This window comes from Balaenoptera borealis, assembly GCF_965194805.1.
Source record: "Balaenoptera borealis genome assembly, chromosome: 2".
NCBI lineage: Eukaryota > Metazoa > Chordata > Mammalia > Artiodactyla > Balaenopteridae > Balaenoptera > Balaenoptera borealis.
In genome coordinates this window covers 89,862,372-89,880,807 of record NC_138867.1, presented here as the reverse complement: position 1 = coordinate 89,880,807, position 18,436 = coordinate 89,862,372, and the positions used below count along the sequence as shown (strand labels likewise).

The 18,436-nt window shown below is 37.1% G+C and overlaps 1 protein-coding gene across 7 annotated transcripts in view; it reads left to right on the top strand.

Moving 5' to 3' along the window:
* Positions 1–18,436, top strand: part of FBXL17 (F-box and leucine rich repeat protein 17) — a 464,528-nt gene that overhangs the window by 119,503 nt on the left and 326,589 nt on the right. For 6 of the 7 annotated variants that reach the window (XM_082376783.1, XM_082376782.1, XM_082376784.1 and 3 more), the window contains one exon: positions 18,157–18,264. In XM_082376783.1, the coding sequence (XP_082232909.1) occupies positions 18,157–18,264 (108 nt within the window). Of the gene's footprint in view, positions 1–2,283; positions 11,301–18,156; positions 18,265–18,436 lie in introns of those variants that run through there. The other variant, XM_082376788.1, reaches the window with a different exon arrangement.

The window sequence follows — 18,436 nt, the reverse complement described above, 5'->3', positions numbered from 1 at the left end:
CACAGTGCCAAGGTTAGCATTAATGGTGCTGAAACATCTAAATTTCCTGGCTTTTAAACCTTTTAAAAACATTTGAAGAGATTTATATGGTTTCTTGGATCTGTAACAGTTCTTAAAAAATAATAAGGTCACTTTTTTCTTGCATGCAAAAAATGTGTTTCCTAGATGTAGAAGAGAGTTGTCAGCTTTTTCTAACTATTTTTACAATCTCTTCATTCACTGGGGTTTACTTTTGGATAAAGGAAAGAGGAGTTAGTTTCCCTGCCCTAATGTGGTAGCCTCCATTGGGACTTCCCCTGCACTCATATTTTGTTAGTATAGGAATATGTCTAGTTGTGGGCAGGTGACCTCTAATAGCATGTTTCAGAAAATACGGGTCAGATGTGTGTTGTTCTCAGCTCTGCACTGCTCCTCGGGGCATCTTGCTTGGGGTAGTGGATTATGAACCAAGGCCAGAGTAGAGGGCATATCTAATGCAGGGGTGCAGTGTGCTCCCTTTTCTTTCTGTTTCTGTGTAAGTTGCACTCTTATGCAAGTTCATGTCCTTACAAAGATACCAGACAAACAGCTTCACTATTTGAATAAGTTAAATATAGAATTCTCCCAGTTTGTAATAAAATATGCATGATACTGTTTTTAATACTGATTTGATATGTTTCTGTAAATTAACATGTTGGTACAGAATAAAGCAGTATATTTAGTAGTGTTGGGCCAGATCATAAGTAGGAATCAGCCTTCACTTTTAATCTTTTTTTTTTTACCATGGTTAAAAGTCATGTTCAGAGGTCTTATATCAGTCAGATGCATTCCTGGCTTGTCTCATACCATCCCTAGCAGGGAAAGAGACTGAAATTCTCTTTTCTTAAAGCAGTAAAAGGGATAAAACATGTCTAGACATTGTAGTGCAGGGTCAGGAAGGACTTAGGTCTCTAGGCCACATGATCAAGATCAGTGTGTCCATTTGTTAGTTGAGAAAGAGAAAGGAATAGGAAGGAGGGAGGATTAGGATGGGTTGAACCTGGCTTTGAATTTTTCTCAGCCTATCCCTGCTTGAATGTTTCAGTATCAAATATAATTTAGAAAACTCAAGAGGAGAGGTAAAGTATATTGTATTAATCCAAATTGTTACTCTTTGTCTTCCTCTTCCTTACTTCCCAGTGTTCCAAGATTTCTTTATCGTTTCTTTTCCTTTTCAGGAACTACTTGTTATTTTTCAGGGTAGGTCTGCTGGCAAGAAATTCTGTTTTTCTTCATCTTTGAATGAATGTCTTGGTTTCCTGTTCACTTCTGAAGGATATTTTTTCTGGATATAGAATTTCGGCTTGACAATTCTTTTCTTTCAGCACTTGAAAAATATTGTCCCATTTCCATCTGGTGTCCTTGGTTTCTGATGAGAAATCTGCTGTAATATTGACTTGTTTTTCACATTCTAACTATAGAGATATTTTGCTGCTTTCAAGATTTGTTTGTCTTTAGTTTTTAGTAGTTTGATTATGATATGTTCTGGCATGTGTTTCTTTTTTTTTTTTTTAAGTATTTGTTTTATTTATTTATTTATGGCTGTGTTGGGTCTTCGTTTCTGTGCGAGGGCTTTCTCTAGTTGTGGCAAGGGGGGGGCCACTCTTCATCGCGGTGCGCGGGCCTCTCACTATTGCAGTCTCTCTTGTTGCAGAGCACAGGCTCCAGACGCGCAGGCTCAGTAATTGTGGCTCACGGGCCCAGCTGCTCCGCGGCACATGGGATCTTCCCAGACCAGGGCTCGAACCCGTGTCCCCTGCATTGGCAGGCAGATTCTCAACCACTGCGCCACCAGGGAAGCCCTGGCATGTGTTTCTTTATGTTTATTCTTTTGGGGTTCACTCATCTTTTTGAATTTGTAGGTTTATTTCTTTAACCAAATTTGGGGAAATATCTGCCATTATTTCTTTGAGTACTGTTTTAGTTCAACATTCTTTCTCTTCTTTTTTCTGGAATACTGATGACATGAATATTACATTTTCTGCAGTCTGTTTTCTCTGTGTTTTTCAGATGGGGTACTTTCTATTTTTCTATCTTCCGTTTTACTGGTTTTTTCCTCTCGTCTTCATTTTGCTTTTGAGACCATCCAGTGACTTTTTTCCTTTTGATTATTTTACTTTTTAAGTTCTAAAACTTCCATTTGGTTCTTCTTTATTTCATCTGTTTCTTTACTGAGACTTTTTAAAAAATTTGCTTCAAGAATGTCTGTACTGTACTTGTTTGCTGAAGCATTTTTTATGATGTCTGATTTAACATTTTTGTCAGATAATTCCAACATCTGCATCATTATGGTGTTGGCATCTCTTGATCTTTCCCTGGGAACCTGAGGACAACACAGTGGTGAATTCCCTGGATTGTCTTTTTGCCTCACACATCCCTCATTGGGTCCTGGAGAAGCTAGCAACCTGGAAACATCAGTGAACACAGGCCAAAACAAAAACAAAAACAAACCTCAGGAAAACCGTGCTGTCCTGCTGTTTCTAGCCAAAGGAAAAGTCTACATGTATTTGTTTTATATATGATGCCCAGGGTTTTTTTGTTTTGTTTTGTTGTTGTACTTGGTGGGAAGAGTAGGATAATAAATCTCATTCTGGAACCAGAAGAGAAGTGCTGGTGTGAATGTTAATCCCTGACATGTGGCGAATATGAATCACGTCACTTCCTAGCTTCATACAGATGAATAATACAAACCCCCAGAAGCCATGAATACCCTGAAGATTTTTAGAAGGCAGTAAAAGTTAAATGCCATGAGTAAAAATTAAAACATGATCAAAACTTAAAAAATTCAACTTTGAATATCAAAAATTTAGATATATTTATTTTTAAGACATATTAGTTAAAAATTTCAAACCTGACATTAGAAGAAATCTGATAACACATAAAACAAAGTTAACTATAATAGGTTATATTTTTATGAAAGTGACCTTATTTATGAGAAAGCTCTAATCTGATAGTCTTACCTCCATTTTTACAGAATATAAAACGGAGGTATAGAAGATTAAATAATGTGTCCAAGGTGGCCACAGTGCTGCCTAAGGCAGAGCCAGAATTTGATACCTGGATTTTTCATTCTTACCATATGTTTTGTACATTCACGTCTCTGGGCCCTTGTACCTATTGTTCTGAGTGGTCCTACCTCACCTCCATGCCTGAAATGATCTTTTAAAGGTCTCTCCTTTGTGACTTTCAAGATACCATTTGGTCCCCCCCACAAATGTGTAAAACTAATTGCTTTCTCTTCTGTGATCCAAAAGCAATTTTTGCATGGCTATTTTAGCATTTATCTCATGTTATTATGGGTATCTGTGTACATTACTCCTCACCACCGCTGCACATACATACATAAGACACAGGGCTTTTACATACTTGATGATAAACATTTGTAAATTGAATTAAAATTAAAATCTGACTCCCAGTTAGGCACTACTTTGTCATTGCATTGCCTCCTCTAAATAGTTAATGAACTCTACAGTGTTAGGTAAGGACAGATTGCCTAAGATTTCAAAAGACCAAGCCTCTTCAACTAACTAAACCAAAAATCTCATTGAACAAAGATGTTTTTCTTTTGATGCTTTTCTTTTTTATGAAATTCCAGAAACTTAGTTTTCACCCAGATTAACATATAATCTTTTCTCTCTTTCGCCAAATGAACCAATTTATTTGAATACAATTGTATTGAGTTTGTATTATATGAATTCTTTACATGCATTATATTTTTTAATCCTCACTCAACTCAGTGGGGGTAGGTACTGCAGTAACTGAGATGAGAATATTGGGATTTGGAGAGTTAAGTATGTAGCTGGTGTGAGGTGAAATGAGTGACTCAAATCTAGTCCTTGTGACTTCAAGTCTTAACCACCTAAAGTTGTAGAGATTCCTGCCGGCCCATTTCTTTTTATATACATGCTTATATACATAGCATTTGCCAGATCCTGATGCACATATTTTGAAAACATGAGGAAGAGGGAGAGCTTTGTGGTAAGGGAGTAAGGGAAAGTGCAAGTTGTATGGCATCTATTCCTCATTCAACCCCTGGTACTTGGTTTTAATTCCTATGGTTAGAGGGAGAGGGCCAGAAACTGAAGAAACTGTGTATGGAGAGACAGACGGACGGACATTGTGAGATGGTGGCCCCATCGGGGCTCAGGTGGTGAGGTTTGGGGCAGAACTGGGGCAGAGGCCATTGGTTCCACTTCTGCAGTGCTCTGGCACTCCCAGGACTAGGAACTTCGATGCCGTGACACTGGAATGATCATAAGAGGCAGGAAAAGCCTTGAGCTCTGTTGAGTGGCTCTGCTGCAAGGCACACGGAGGCAACAGGAACCAGAGCAAATCAGCACCTGTGGGACAGCAGCTAAAGCTGAGCGCTTGGGCAGGAGCGAGGCACTACTTTGGGCATCCCAGAGAAGACTATGGAGAAAACTTAGAGATGCTAATTTCCATCAGTCAGGCTAATGGGGAATTCTAGCTCCCTAATTAGGTCACTGAAAGCAAATGTGTCCCTATTTTATAATTCCATGCAAGTGAGGTCTGGGATATATTTGATTATTGTTTTCAGACAAAGTACAGGCGAGAAGCTGTGTAATACAAGCACATTATCACCATGTTGCCGAAGCCGCTGGCTTTGAGAATTCCTGGAATGTATCCCTCCACTAAGCATTTCATATTTGTGTACAATTAAAGTACCTTTTAATACTGTGTTCTAGATGTATGTCTTTTTTTGCAGTCCAGTTATATGTTGGAACAGTGATTCAGTGTTTTAAATTTTTGCTTTATATTTTGGGTCTAAACTAGTGAATTGGCTCTACATAGTATTATGTTTCTTAACAATTTTTTTTAAATGTACGTTTTTTCAATATATAGGGGAAATATATAAACAGATTTTCAAAAACTTGTTTTTGGCTTACCCAAGCAAAGTGTATTTAGATGCATTGTATATTGTTTTATAATACATTTTCTCCTTATTGCATGGAAGAATAAAGGCCAGGGAGAAATATGGTACTAATTTATATCTAATATTTTATAGGCTAAAATAATTTACATCCTATTTTTCTAAATTTTAAGAAAATTTACATTTTGTTTCTTAAAATTTTCTAAACTTATTTTTTAAACATTTATTTATTTATTTTATTTATTTATTTTTGGCTGCTCTGGGTCTTAGTTGTGGCACGCGGGACCTTTGTTGCCACGTGCAGGACCTTTGTTGCCGCATGCGGGATCTTTAGTTGCTGCATGTGGGCTCTTAGTTGCGGAATGTGGGATCTAGTTCCCTGACCAGGGATCGAACCCGGGCCCCCTACATTGTGAGCGTGGAGTCTTAACCACTGGACCACCAGGGAAGTCCCCAAGTTTTCTAAACTTATATGAGAATTACTTAGGTTAAAATAAGAGAATCAATTTTAAAAAGCCTTCTCCCATGGTTTTTTTACCTTTTTTAGCATTTGTTTTCTGTGACAATGGAGTATTGATGTAGAACTTTGGAAAATAAGAACATAAAGAAAATTAAAATCACACACATAGTCCCACTGCCAAGAGGTAGTTAACATTTTATCTCCTCAGTTTTTTCACTCTGCTTATATACCTAATAGAATGATGTTTAAACTCCTAATAATTATATAGCCTGCTCTTTCAATTACATTATATTTTCCAATTTCATTAAATGTTTTAAGAAAATATGATCTTTCATGGCCACATAGCAGTCTATCAAAAATATATACCATCATTTAACCATTATCCTAATTTTAGTACATTTGGGAGGCCTCTGTGTTTTTTCATTACTACAAATACTGCTGCATTGAGCATCCTGGTCCACAAATCCGTCTCTTGTCTGCTGAGCCTATTGCTCAGAAGTCCCCAGATGTGCTCTTTTTGGGTAAAAATGTGTAACACCTTTAAGACTTTTATACTATAGTTTAAATAAATGTAAATAAAAATCATCTAGCACAGTGCCTGGCAAATAGGCACTCAAATACTGACTGTTAACATAGAAATTCTGCAGTGTACTTGTCATTTCATCCTCAGTGATATGGTTTTTCTAGTACCTGCCTTTGCTAGATTTGACTGATTCATTCATGTATTCCATAAATGTTTAATGAGCACCTACTATCTGTCCAGCCCTGTGAAGGTATATGTTAACTTGGACTTGGGGAATGTTATGAAAATACTTAAAAACCTCCTTTGACCCCCTTTTCCTGGAGAGATGAATCTGGGTCTTGATGTTGTATAACGTGAGCTCTGCCCTTTCTGAGCTTCTGATTTAAAAAAATGAAATGAAACATATTTATACAACATAACTTTTTTTTTTCTTCTGCCAAAACTGACAAGGGAAGTGCCTTTTTCTCACATTCTTGTTACTGAGCATGGCTTCCTCTGTGAAGGTTAAGAGTGTGGACCAAGTGGACTAGGTCAGGGTGGGTGATGGACTCGCCATCTTACTTCCAGTTATTGTGGGAACCTTATTAAAGGAGGTGGGATTTTATAAGCTGTTTGAAATGTAAGAAAGAACATTTAGTGAGCTGTGAATGCATTTGTCTGACATGATGAAAAATGTATAACCTAATTTTAGGTTTTGTTTTTTGATAATAGGTTTTCTTGTTTAAAGAATGTTAAACATGAGTATGCAAGAAATGTTCTATATTCATACATTAGGGTGTTTGTATGCTTTTTTTTTAAACAGGTGATTATTGGCTCTCATTTATGATTAAAACATAGATTGTTAGGACTTTATACCTTGGTTAGATTTTATTCATCCTGGGAAGCATTTTTCTCTTGTTAAAATATTAAAGCCTAATCTGAAATATTTTCACAAACACAAGTGACTTTTTGAAGGTCGTGCTCTTGCTTGTATGTATTTTCTTTTTGCACATTATGCATCAGCCTCCCAGGAAAGAGGTGGTTCTTTGTGGTTATAGAATATTATACTTATAAATCAAACTAATTATATATTGATGAGTTAAATTCCTTATAATCACAGGTAAGAAACTTTGCTATTCTACTTATTATCTAAGACATTGGATATTTAGGAGCATTACAAAGCCCAATTTTGGTGTATATACCTTGTTGTGCTTTCCAAAGGCTTTAACAACAGTAGGAATGTACTGTCATCTCCAAGGGCTGTTAGAGTAAAATAACTTGTCAAGTTAGAACATTAAAAGTAGAATCAATATACTTTAGAATCAATATACTTTAGAATCAATAACCTTAGAAATATAAGGTTATTTGGATTACTTCCTTTTATTATCTATAATTTTAGATATATTACAAAGTACAGGTAAACTTGTTTTATACAGTTAAACTTCTTACTTTTATTTTACTGAATGAAAGTCTCATTTAACTTACATTTTTCCATCGATACATAACTTCTGCCTGATGAACAAGTATAGAATAGACAATTTATGTATTGTCATTTATATTTCTTTTTTTTTTTTTTGTCATTTCTATTTCTAATGGCCCAGTGGTAGGTAGGTGGGACATATCATAAGAGAGACTATCATTAAATGCTGCTTTATATTCTATCAAGTATAATGATAGGAATAAAAGTTAATTTTGTACAATAATGTTTGAAGTGCCAGCTCCATGGAGCTGGGGAAAGGAAGTGTATACATTGAGTAGTGACTAATCTTTATTAAGCACTTTGTATGGTATGTGTCCAGCACATGGGAATTCTCTTGGAATGCTCACAAGAACCCCATTGGGTTTCTATCTCATTTTCACACTTTTTGGAAAACAGATAACTTCTTTAAGGTAGTAAGCTAGCAAGATGTGGAGCTGGATTGCAACCCAGTCTGAGTTCAGTGATTTCATGCAGTCAGATAATCTTACATTTCTTTTTGAGATAAATAAAAAGTTTAATATCATTGATTTGAAATTAGTACAATAATTATATTTAAAATGCTTTCATTCCGTATTATGACCAGCCAGTTAAGAAAGGTGTGACAGTGGGCATAAAAGATTCAGAAGAAACATGAGGAAAAGGAAAGGGAAGAACCAGAGAAAGGAGGTAAGGTGACAGATGGAAACACAGGAAAGGGGAGAGGACAGTAAATGTCCTGGAGAGGAAGAGATCTTCAGGCAGAGGTTGAGGAAGGAAGCAGAGAATGCCCTATTACATAGAAAAGGAGAGAACCCAGATGGTTTGGAAGTCTAAGTTACCTTATAATGGTGGCTTTTCCCTTGCTTTGTGAATCTTAGCGTGCCTTTCGAAATACTAACTAGCTCTTCTGCTATTCAGAGTACTTCCCCTGTTTTTTGTGTGTTAGCCTTCTGGGACTTAAGTTCATTTCATCCTTTGCAATGAAACCTCAATCAAAGTTAGATGATTCGGAATTCAAGTTGTGTTTACTACTTCTGTTTTTTCCTGTTTTCTTACATAACTCATGATACATCCACACAATCAAATTTTGGTAAGTGATCTGTCTGGTGGATTTAATGTAGCCTTCAGTCATATTCTTATGATTTTCTCCTTATACTCTTTGAAATGAATCCTCAAACTAACCATATCTCTTAATTTAAAAGTTTTATTTAGAAATGAAATAAAGCTTGACAGAATGGAAGAGGCTTTATTTTCAGAGAATTAAAACATATTTTCTGTGATATGACCACAGAATTAATTGTATGTTTATGAAGCAACTACTTTATTATCAATTATGTTTAAGGTCTCAAATTTAGTGCTCATATAGATTCTTTGGTTGTATTTTAAGTATATTATTATGTTGTAATGAAAAGAGTACTGGGCTCCCATGTAACCCTGTACAGATTACTTTAACTTCTCTGTTTCTTCCATTTGTAAAATGGAAATTACACCTGCCTGTTTATCTAACTGGGTGAGTGGACAGATGTATATGTGTACTAGAAAATGCCTTGTAAATATTATTGCTGAATACAACTATGGCTGTTAGGTTAGTAGATTTCTTTTTAGATTACTCCTTTCATTAATTAAAGGATGAGCAGATGCAGAATAGACTAATTGTTCTGTTTCATTTACATTACCCAAATATTGAATTTCAATAAAATAAAGCAGTATTCGTCAAAGAAACTTGGTCAGCATATTAAAGGAAAGTGGTTGAGTCATACCTAACTTATCATAGATCTTTTTAATAGGGACAAATATCTGTGCCATTAGTTCTGGACCAATGTCTTTCCCTTTCACAATACTTTAATGCATAACTTATAAATCTCTGTTTATCAGCCGATCTGACTTTTCCAAACCCAGACTAACATTAAGCAAGACAGGATGAGCAAAAATCAGGCAAGGTCAAGTAAGCAATCAAATGATCAGATTCTCATTGGACACTAATGGAATTTTAGACTTTTAGAAAATGATTAGTTATGAATCTCAATGCCCTTTGTTGACAAAAGGTCAGTTTTTATAAAATTGTGGTAAATTTTTAATGAGATTTTTAAATTACCGTGTTGGATTGTTATCTCTATAAAACTATACATAGTTCATTTTTCATATTAAGTCTCACATGAACATTTTTGCTGGAATGATAAGGGTATTATGGCTCTGATTTTTAAAAGAGCCTATTGTTAGAGATATACTGAAATATTTACTGATAAATGTGATGTTTTAGAAGTGGATGGGGCTATTAATGAAATGAGGTTGGCCATGAGTTAGTAACTATTGAAGCTAGATGATTGGTAAATGGAGTTTTATGTATTGTTTTTTCTACTTTTTTATATTTTTGAAATTTTTCATAATAAAAGGGTAAAAAATTTTACTGTTTTGTGCTTCTGATTTGCTTAATGGAATAGTTGTATCATGCTAATTAAAAGTCAAAGTTGTATTAGGAAATATGATTTCTTAAATAATCCTTATTTTTCTCATGATATATAAAAGCAATACATATTCTAGCTTGCTACTGAAATGATAACAGGTGTATAATGATATCAGGCATACAATAGCTTAAAATGTTTGAGAAAAATCTTATTTGTAATAATTGAGTATAATTTTTAGTCATATTTTTGTCTTCTTTCTACATGTACTATGTAATTATGGCATATATATAGAAAGTAATAATTCCTTGACTACTGCAAATGATTATATTAAAGTAGTGATCACACCTGTAATAAATGTTTTTTCTTATATCTTTATTGGAATATAATTGCTTTACGAGCTTGTGTTAGTTTCTTCTGTACAACAAAGTGAATCAGCTATATGTATACCTATATCCCCATATCCCCTCCCTCTTGAGCCTCCCTCCCACCCACCCTCCTTATCCTGCCCCTCCAGATGGTCACAAAGCATCGAGCTGATCTCCCTGTGCTATACAGCAGCTTCCCACTAGCTATCCATTTTAAATTTGGTGGTGTATATATGTCAGTGTTATTCTCTCACTTCATTCCATCTTCCTCTCCCACCTCCCCCAACCCCACCGTATCCTCAAGTCTGTCCTCTACGTCTGCGTCTTTATTCCTGCTCTGCCACTAGGTTCATCAGTACCGTTTTTTTAGATTCCATATATGTGCGTTAGCATACTGTATTTGTTTTTCTCTTTCTGACTTACTTCACTCTGTGTGACAGACTCTAGGTCCATCCACCTCATTACAAATAACTCAATTTTGTTCCTTTTTATGGCTGAGTAATATTCCATTGTATATATGTGCCACATCTTCTTTATCACACTTGTAATAAATGTTTAACATTTACTCTTCTCACTAGATTGTAAGCTTCATGAGGGCAGTCTGTCTTAATCATTGTATGTAACACAGTACTTGGCACATAGTATTTGCTCAGTAAATATTGTTGTCTGACCATAGTTTAAAAGAAAACGATTTCTGTTTAAATAACATTATTTTAGATTTCTTTTTAAAATTTACTAACGATATGAAAATTTTATTACATAAAGAGCATAGTGAAAAGGTCTTAATGAAATGGTTTATAAAGTGAATCTATACCAAGTGCTTTGTCTCCATATTTAGCTATTTCCTTTGATATGATCAGTACCAATTTGTTTTGTGTTTTTGTTATACTGTTTCAAAGGAGGGGACTTTCTAGTGCATTAATTGTAAGTGTACACTACACCCTGTGAAAAATAATACAGAAAAACAAAGGAAGGTGAAAATGAAAAAGAATTTTTTCATAGAGTTTGAAGACTCCACTAAAGCAATGGAGAAATTTTGTGTTCCATTTTAAAGCTCCTACAAGTATAATGTATGGTCACTTGGTATCTAAGTAAAATTTCTTCATTTGGGACTTTTATCATCACAGTACTTCACATACTAGTTCTTTGTTGTTAGACGTGGCTGCTTTCTGACTTGGGCACGTGGCTAGGCCTCACTGAGGTACCCCTCTGTGTGGTGTGCTACTGTTCACGTGGGGGCAGGGACCAGAATATCCCTGTAGCTGGTCCTGGGTACACCTGCTGGATTTTGAAGTACAACTTTCCCTTTATCACCCTTCCGTTAGAGTCTTTAATGAATGGCTCCATCAATTATGTGCCTGCAGTATGCCGGAACTCAAGGGGACCTTACAGTTTTTTAATCCCTATATGACTCATGTTACCAATAAAATAGATTCCCTCCCTCCCTCCCATATCAAGTCATAACCATTCTACCAGGCTTTCAACCCTCCATAGTCTAGTCACCTCTTCAAACTTGGTTTCGGATCTAGTCAGAAGGTCCTGGGAAACTGAACTAAACTAGACTGGGATGCAGTACACAGACTAAAATATTCCCAGGGATCTCGCCAGTAGTTGTGGCAGCTATACTTGTTCGTATCCCAACCTGTCTCCTCTCTGCTCTCTGTACCTTGTCTTCACACTGCACTAGTACTTGACGTGAGGCATCGTGCATATCGTAGGTACTCAAATGTTTGTTGAACTAAAGGGATTTAAGAGACTGAGCAACTCTGAGTGAAATAAGCCCTTTACTATAAATGTGCTTTCTTCAGTTTTGAAGGTATTGCTGATTCTAGCCATTGACTACTGGGGTCACTTCTCTTCTGCTTTCCTAAACCAATAGGGGATACTTAGACAACCAAACTCTACTCCAGCTGACTTCTGCCCAGAATCATACAACTCTTCTAGTCTGATGCATTTTGCTGAACTGGAACACATGGAAATGTTTTTGCCCTTCGGTTATAAAGCTCGGTTAGAACCCAGCCTAAGCAGATTGCTTTATGGTGGCTTTATTTTGCATTCAGAAGGTGAGGGCACCCCATAGGCCCACGGACCACTCTGGCTGAAAGACACGAATAAAAGTAATGAGGTTAGCATTCTTCCTGGAAAATTCTTTTGGAAGTAGACTCACTATGTCCTTGATCCCTGTTGCTCTTTGTCCTTGGAGGTGGAAAGAAGGCCTTGAACTGGTCCTAAAGTCCTAAGTGAGATTAGGTAGTCACCCTGCTCATTTCCTCCCATTAGTTTTCCAGTTCACTCCAGAATCAAAGTGCTGCTGTTTCTTTCTTTGAAAGCTGTATATCCCATTCTTAGCCATGGCTTCTTTGTGGCACTTGGAACCAATAAGACCAACAGATCAAATTTTCTTAGCATTAAAAGGACTTGTTTTTCAACATCGAAACAAGGCATTAACATGCATCAAGACAGGACTCCATTCATTCATTCCTTTTCATTTTGGAGCCCCTGTTGTGTGCCAGGCCCTGTGCCAAGCACTGGGCTTAGCGCAGTGAATGGGGTAGGTGGGGAGACCACCACACAGTGAGCAAGGGTAGGGGGTGGTGGGGTGATGAAAACAGGTGGAAGAGTTAGGGAGGAGTCAGATTATGCAGGGCCTGGTAGGTTATAGAGGAGTTGGGATTTTATTCTTGGAGTAATTGGTGCCATTGGAGCATTTTGAATGGCAGACTGACATGATCAGATTCGCAGTTAAAAAGATCACTGTGGCTTGATGGGTGGAGAACAGATTTGCGGGGTCAAGAGTGGCAGAAAGAGGTCCAGTGTGCAAGCTATTGAAAATGTCCAGGAGAAGGAGGACATGTCTTGGACCATGGTGGTCTGTGGTATCAGTACAGATGGCAAAGAGATAGCCCCATGTATACCCAGGGCTATCTTCAGTACTAATATTTGGAGGGTCTAGTTAGTTGTGAATGTTAGATTTAGTTATGGGACTGTTTCTGGATTGATTTCATAAGACTCTTTAAGAGAACTTATTAAAAATATATATTTCTGGGTCCTGAATTAGTAGGTTTGGGGTGAAGTCTAGAGAAAACTTCTTTTTCTGAGCAAGGTCACAAAATACTTTTATATTATTTAGGACACTCATGTAGGATTACGCAGAACAATTCTTTAATGCCAGCAGTATAAAAATGTCCAAAGATTGCTCCACCTTTTTAGAGTTAACACTACAAATTCCTTTCCTCCCCAGATATGCTAGCATCATTTCCAAAAGTTCATCTTTCAGTGCAGATTACAAAACCCTTTTCATTGACTCAGTCTTACTCTGATAAAGATAGATCTCTCCTCCCATGTTCCAAGAAAACTTTGTCTTAAAATAAGAATAAATTGCATCTCTTTATTTAGAATCCTGAAATTTTTGTAAAAGCTTCTCCCATCCTACTTTCTTATTCTTTAATTTTAATCCTTTTTACGTGAAAGTGCTTTCTTGGATTATCAGTTTCTACTTACGTGGTTTTGTAATTCACTACCGTTAATCCAGCTTCTTCAACACTTCTGAATTAGACTACCCCAGCCCTCTCCTATGCTTTCCTCTTTTGGGAGGGTTCTCAGGATATACAAGACTATCACGGCATTGGCAGCACACCTAGTCTACCTATAGGAGATGAAAATAATCAAGGGTAGCACTTCTCTTAAGTAAATTCTTTAAAGAGTAGACCGAATGTGCCTTGATCCTTTTCACTCTACTTCTCTGGGGCTAACGGGAGGGCCTTAAATTTGCTTTTGAGTGAAATTAGCACCATGAAATAAATCTAGTGTGTATAAGTTAAAGGGCATGGGTTTCAAAACCTAAAAGACCAAAGTTCAAAGCCCCATTTTGCCACCTGCTAGTGATTTGATTTTGGGAAAGTCAATCTCTAATAGGCTTATTTTAGTCACCTGTTAAATGGGGATAATGTTGCCTCTCGAGGCTATTATGAGGATCTCCTGTGATGCATAGAGTGGACTTAGCTTGGCACACAGTAAGGCCTTAGTAAATGTAGCCATTTTATTGTCTACTCTCTCTTAAACTCTTTGGCTACTAGTACCCCAAACCTCAACAGAGTGAGCTGTGTCCAGAGACTGAATCTCTAGATTCAACAATTCAAAAAAATAAAATTTGTAAACAGTAACTCTCCAAGCAAAATTAGTGACCGTGTACGGCTCACCTTCTGTTCTTTCTCTTTTTTCTAGCCCAGAATAGTTTAGTCATGTATGAACACTTCTAACACAGTGGCTATTACATTTGCCCCATTTTAGAATTTTCTAGGCCTATTGTTTCTACCTCCTGGAGAGGTTTCTCTCTTGTAGCCACATTTGATCTCACAAGAAACCACCCTCAAAGGATTTCTGAGTGCAGCTTTCAAGAGCTTATGAGAACTAACATTTTCCTTTTCCCTCTGCCCCCTGTGTTTCTGGTTTTCATTTGCTTAGGGTTTAGCAACTAGAGAAGGCCCCCTTAAGGTTCACAAATGGAAGCTCTACAGGAATCTTTGTGTGTGTTTATATTATTGAGGCTTTTCATGGTTCTTGTGACTCTGAAGGCACAATAGACATTCCTTATCACCAGGGCTTTTCCACCTTGTAACACTAAATGCACTTGCATGCTTTCTATGCCACTGTAAAAGTATAGGCTGGCTTTTAGAATGCCAGCTTAAGGAGACGGTCTTCTCTACCTCTGTCATGTGAAGAGATGACACTATTGAATCTGAGGTTCATCTTCCTCTTTCTCTCCATCACAGCTTTGACTAAAAGATCAAAATCTGCTTTGCAAGCTGATCTCATTCCCCCCCTGATTTTCCGATACTACTTTCCAAATCCTGAGCCACATTTCTCTTTGCATACGAATTCTTTTCTACTGCCTGCTTTTCCCACAGTGTGTGAGTAAGTATGATCCTTCAAAATCAAACCGTTCCAGGTGTCTTTTCAACAAATAGCGCTGGGGCAATTCATATGCAAAAAAAAAAAAATGAACCTTTCACCTTACTTCACACTATTCACAAAAGTCAACTCCAAGAGCACCATAGACCTAAATGTTAGAGCTAAGACCACCATTAAGGAAATGAAAAGACAAGGCACAGAATGGAAGAAAATATTTGTGAAACGAGTATCTGATAAAGGACTTGTATTCAAGTTATATAAAGAACTCTTACAACTTAATAAGAAAACAACCCGATTTTGAAAATGTGTAAAAAATTAAGCTTATACTTATCACATGACTCAGTAATTCCACTCCTAGATATTTACACAAGAGAAATGAAACATAATGTCCATACCAAGACTTGTATGTGAATGATCACAGAAGCATTATTTATCAAAGCTCCAAACTGGAAACAATTAAAATGTTTATCAACTGGTAAACAGATAAACAAAATGTAGTATAGTCCTACAGTGCAATTCTACTCAGCAATAAAATGAGCCAACTACAGATACATGTAACACCAAGGATGAACCTCAAAAACATTACACTAGTGAAAGAAGCCAGATACAAAAGACTACTTATGATAGAACTCTGTTTATATGAAATTTCTAGAAAAGGCAGGTATGGATGTGTAAAGCATGGTTGTCTAGGGGTGGGAGCTGTGATTGAACATATGGGCATAAGGGATAAAGGGAATTTTGGGGGTGGTGCGATGCAAGTGTTCTACAACTGGATCCTGGTGTTGGTTGCACAACTGTTTAAGTTTAAGGCCTTTTATTAAGTCTCCTAAAACACATCTAAGCCTACTAAGGGTGCTTCTATACTCCAAGGACTTACTCTGGTCTTGTTTGGCTGATAGCACTCTGTTGATGCTGGAGGCTCCCCCGAGCTCTCTTATTCTGATTCCTTGAGCTGAAAGAGAAAGACCCACCAAGCACATCTTAATACCTTTTTTTCTTCTCTCTGAAAGCTCTAACACCTTGGACTTGAGCTTTCTTGTGCCCTTAATCCTTATCTGAATTCCTCTTCCCCCTTTTGAAGATGGACCTAGGAGAGGCCTGATGTTAGAGTGAGATTAGGCAGGGTTATTTAACCAAATGGCCATAGTTACTTAACCTTTGTTCTCTCTCATCTTCCCCCCCACCCCACTTTTTAATAGAAATTTGTTTTCACTAAAGCTTCAGGCAGTTTTAGTGCCTTAAATATTCTTTGTTAACATAATGTTTTTAGAAAGCTGAGTGTCAGGAAGGCCCATTTTTAATTTATCAATGGTACTCTTACTCTTAATCTGCTGAAGCATACTTTACTTTTGAGGGCAGAATTAATCTTTTATCAGACGTACCATGGATGCTGTTGGTTTCATTATTTTAGGAAAATGTTCTTGTGTTGTTTCAGAATTAATGCTGCCCACATACGTTTATATTCCAATATCTATTCAGAATAGATAAGGAAGATACAAAGTAAGAGTCACCCATATTAAATTTAATGCAAAGGAGATGCAAGTCACTGCTGTTTGAAAAACTAACAGTGGTGTTTAACTTATTGATTTTATCTTGACTGTGAGGAAAGTGAATCTGAAATTAAGCCTGTGATAGAGAATATTTGGACCTTCTTTTATAAGCTACAACTTTGTGGAACAGTGAAGAAAATGTTAGCACAATTATAAGAAGATAATTTTATACATGGAAAGTTTTTGGAGGTTGAGGGAGACAAAAAAGGAATTTCAGTCTGCCCTTTGTTTAAAGCAGGGCCATGTAGAAATGCCAAAAGCTGTCAGTGTAACTTCTTTGCATCTCTGGGGCCTCAAGTTTTCACATCCCTAAGAGTCATTTAGGGGCTTGTTAAAAATACAGATTCTTGGGCCACACCCCTTTTGGCTCTGAGATTTTACTAAACTCCTCAGGGGATTCTAATATGTATTACATTAGGTAAGATTCTTCAGAGAATCAGAATTAGTATGAGGTGTGTGTGTGTTTGTAAAAGAGATTATTGTAAGAAATTGACTCATGTAACTATGGAGGCTGAGAAGTCCCCAAATCGGCAATCTGGAGACCAAGGAAAGCTGATGGTGTACTTCTAGTCTGAGTCTGAATACATAGGAACCAGGAGAGCCGATGATATAAGTTCCAGTCCAAGTTTGAGTCTAAAGGTAGGAAACTGGTGTCTCAACTTGAAGACAAGGCAGAGAGAGAGAAAGAGAGAGCGAGCAAATTTTCCTTCACTCAACCTTTTTGTTCCATTCAGACCTTCAACGGATTGGATGTGACTAAGGCTGAGTGGTCACCTTGGGGAGGGCAATCTGCTTTACACAGTCTACTGTTTTAAATGTTAATCTCATCCAGAAACACCCTCACAGACATACCCAGAATAATGTTTAATCAAATATCTGGGTGCCTCGTGGTGTAGTCAGGGTGACACATAAAATTAACCATCACACCATCCAAATCTGAGGAATTGGAAGCAGTGAGGGGCAAAACCAGATTTCTTGGAAGAAACACTTGTAGGGAGAAACCTTATAAAGAGACCGTTGTTGCACTTTAGGAAGCAGTTGTACAATTTCAGTTATAAAAGATGTCCAGACTAGGCAAATTCATAGTGACAGAAAGTTGCCAGGGGCTGGAGGCCGGAGTTGGAATAGGGGAGTGACTGCTAATGGGCATGGGGTTTCTTCCTGGGGTGAGGAACATGTTCTGGAATTAGATATTGGTGATGGTTGTACAACTTGTGAATATGCTAAAAACCACTGAACTGTTCCTTTTGAAGGGGTGAATTTTATAGTTTGTGAAGTGTGTGTCAATAAAATATGTACATATCTATTGAGAGAGATGCGAAGAAGTGGAGGTAGATAGTGTTGACATCTCTGAGACATTTTCTGTGAAGAAGTAAACAAACGTGGGGTGATAGAAAGGGATGTGGGGTTGAGGGAGGATTTTAAAAAAAAAAACCACAGGACATATTGCAGCTTGTCTGTATATGGATTCAAATGATCCGTTGGAAAGGGAAATATTAATGATGCAAGGTAAGGCAGAGGGAATTTGCTGTAGCCAAATCTTTAAATTCACTCACTGTAATGCCATCTTGACTTTCTTCATGTCTCTTCCCTAGGTGACAGATCAGTCGGTGAAAGCATTTGCTGAGCACTGTCCTGAACTTCAGTACGTTGGCTTCATGGGTTGTTCAGTTACTTCTAAAGGAGTCATTCATCTAACCAAGGTAGGAACCGTGGCTACGTCGCCTTAGTTTTTCCGAGTATCATTCATATCAGTGCCCTAGCAATGTTATACGTACTTGAATGAGGACTACTCAGACCATTATAGAAGTGTAAGTAGTGTTTGGTAAAATTAAAATCAGTTTAAGGCAACAATACACAATCTATCCTTTCTGA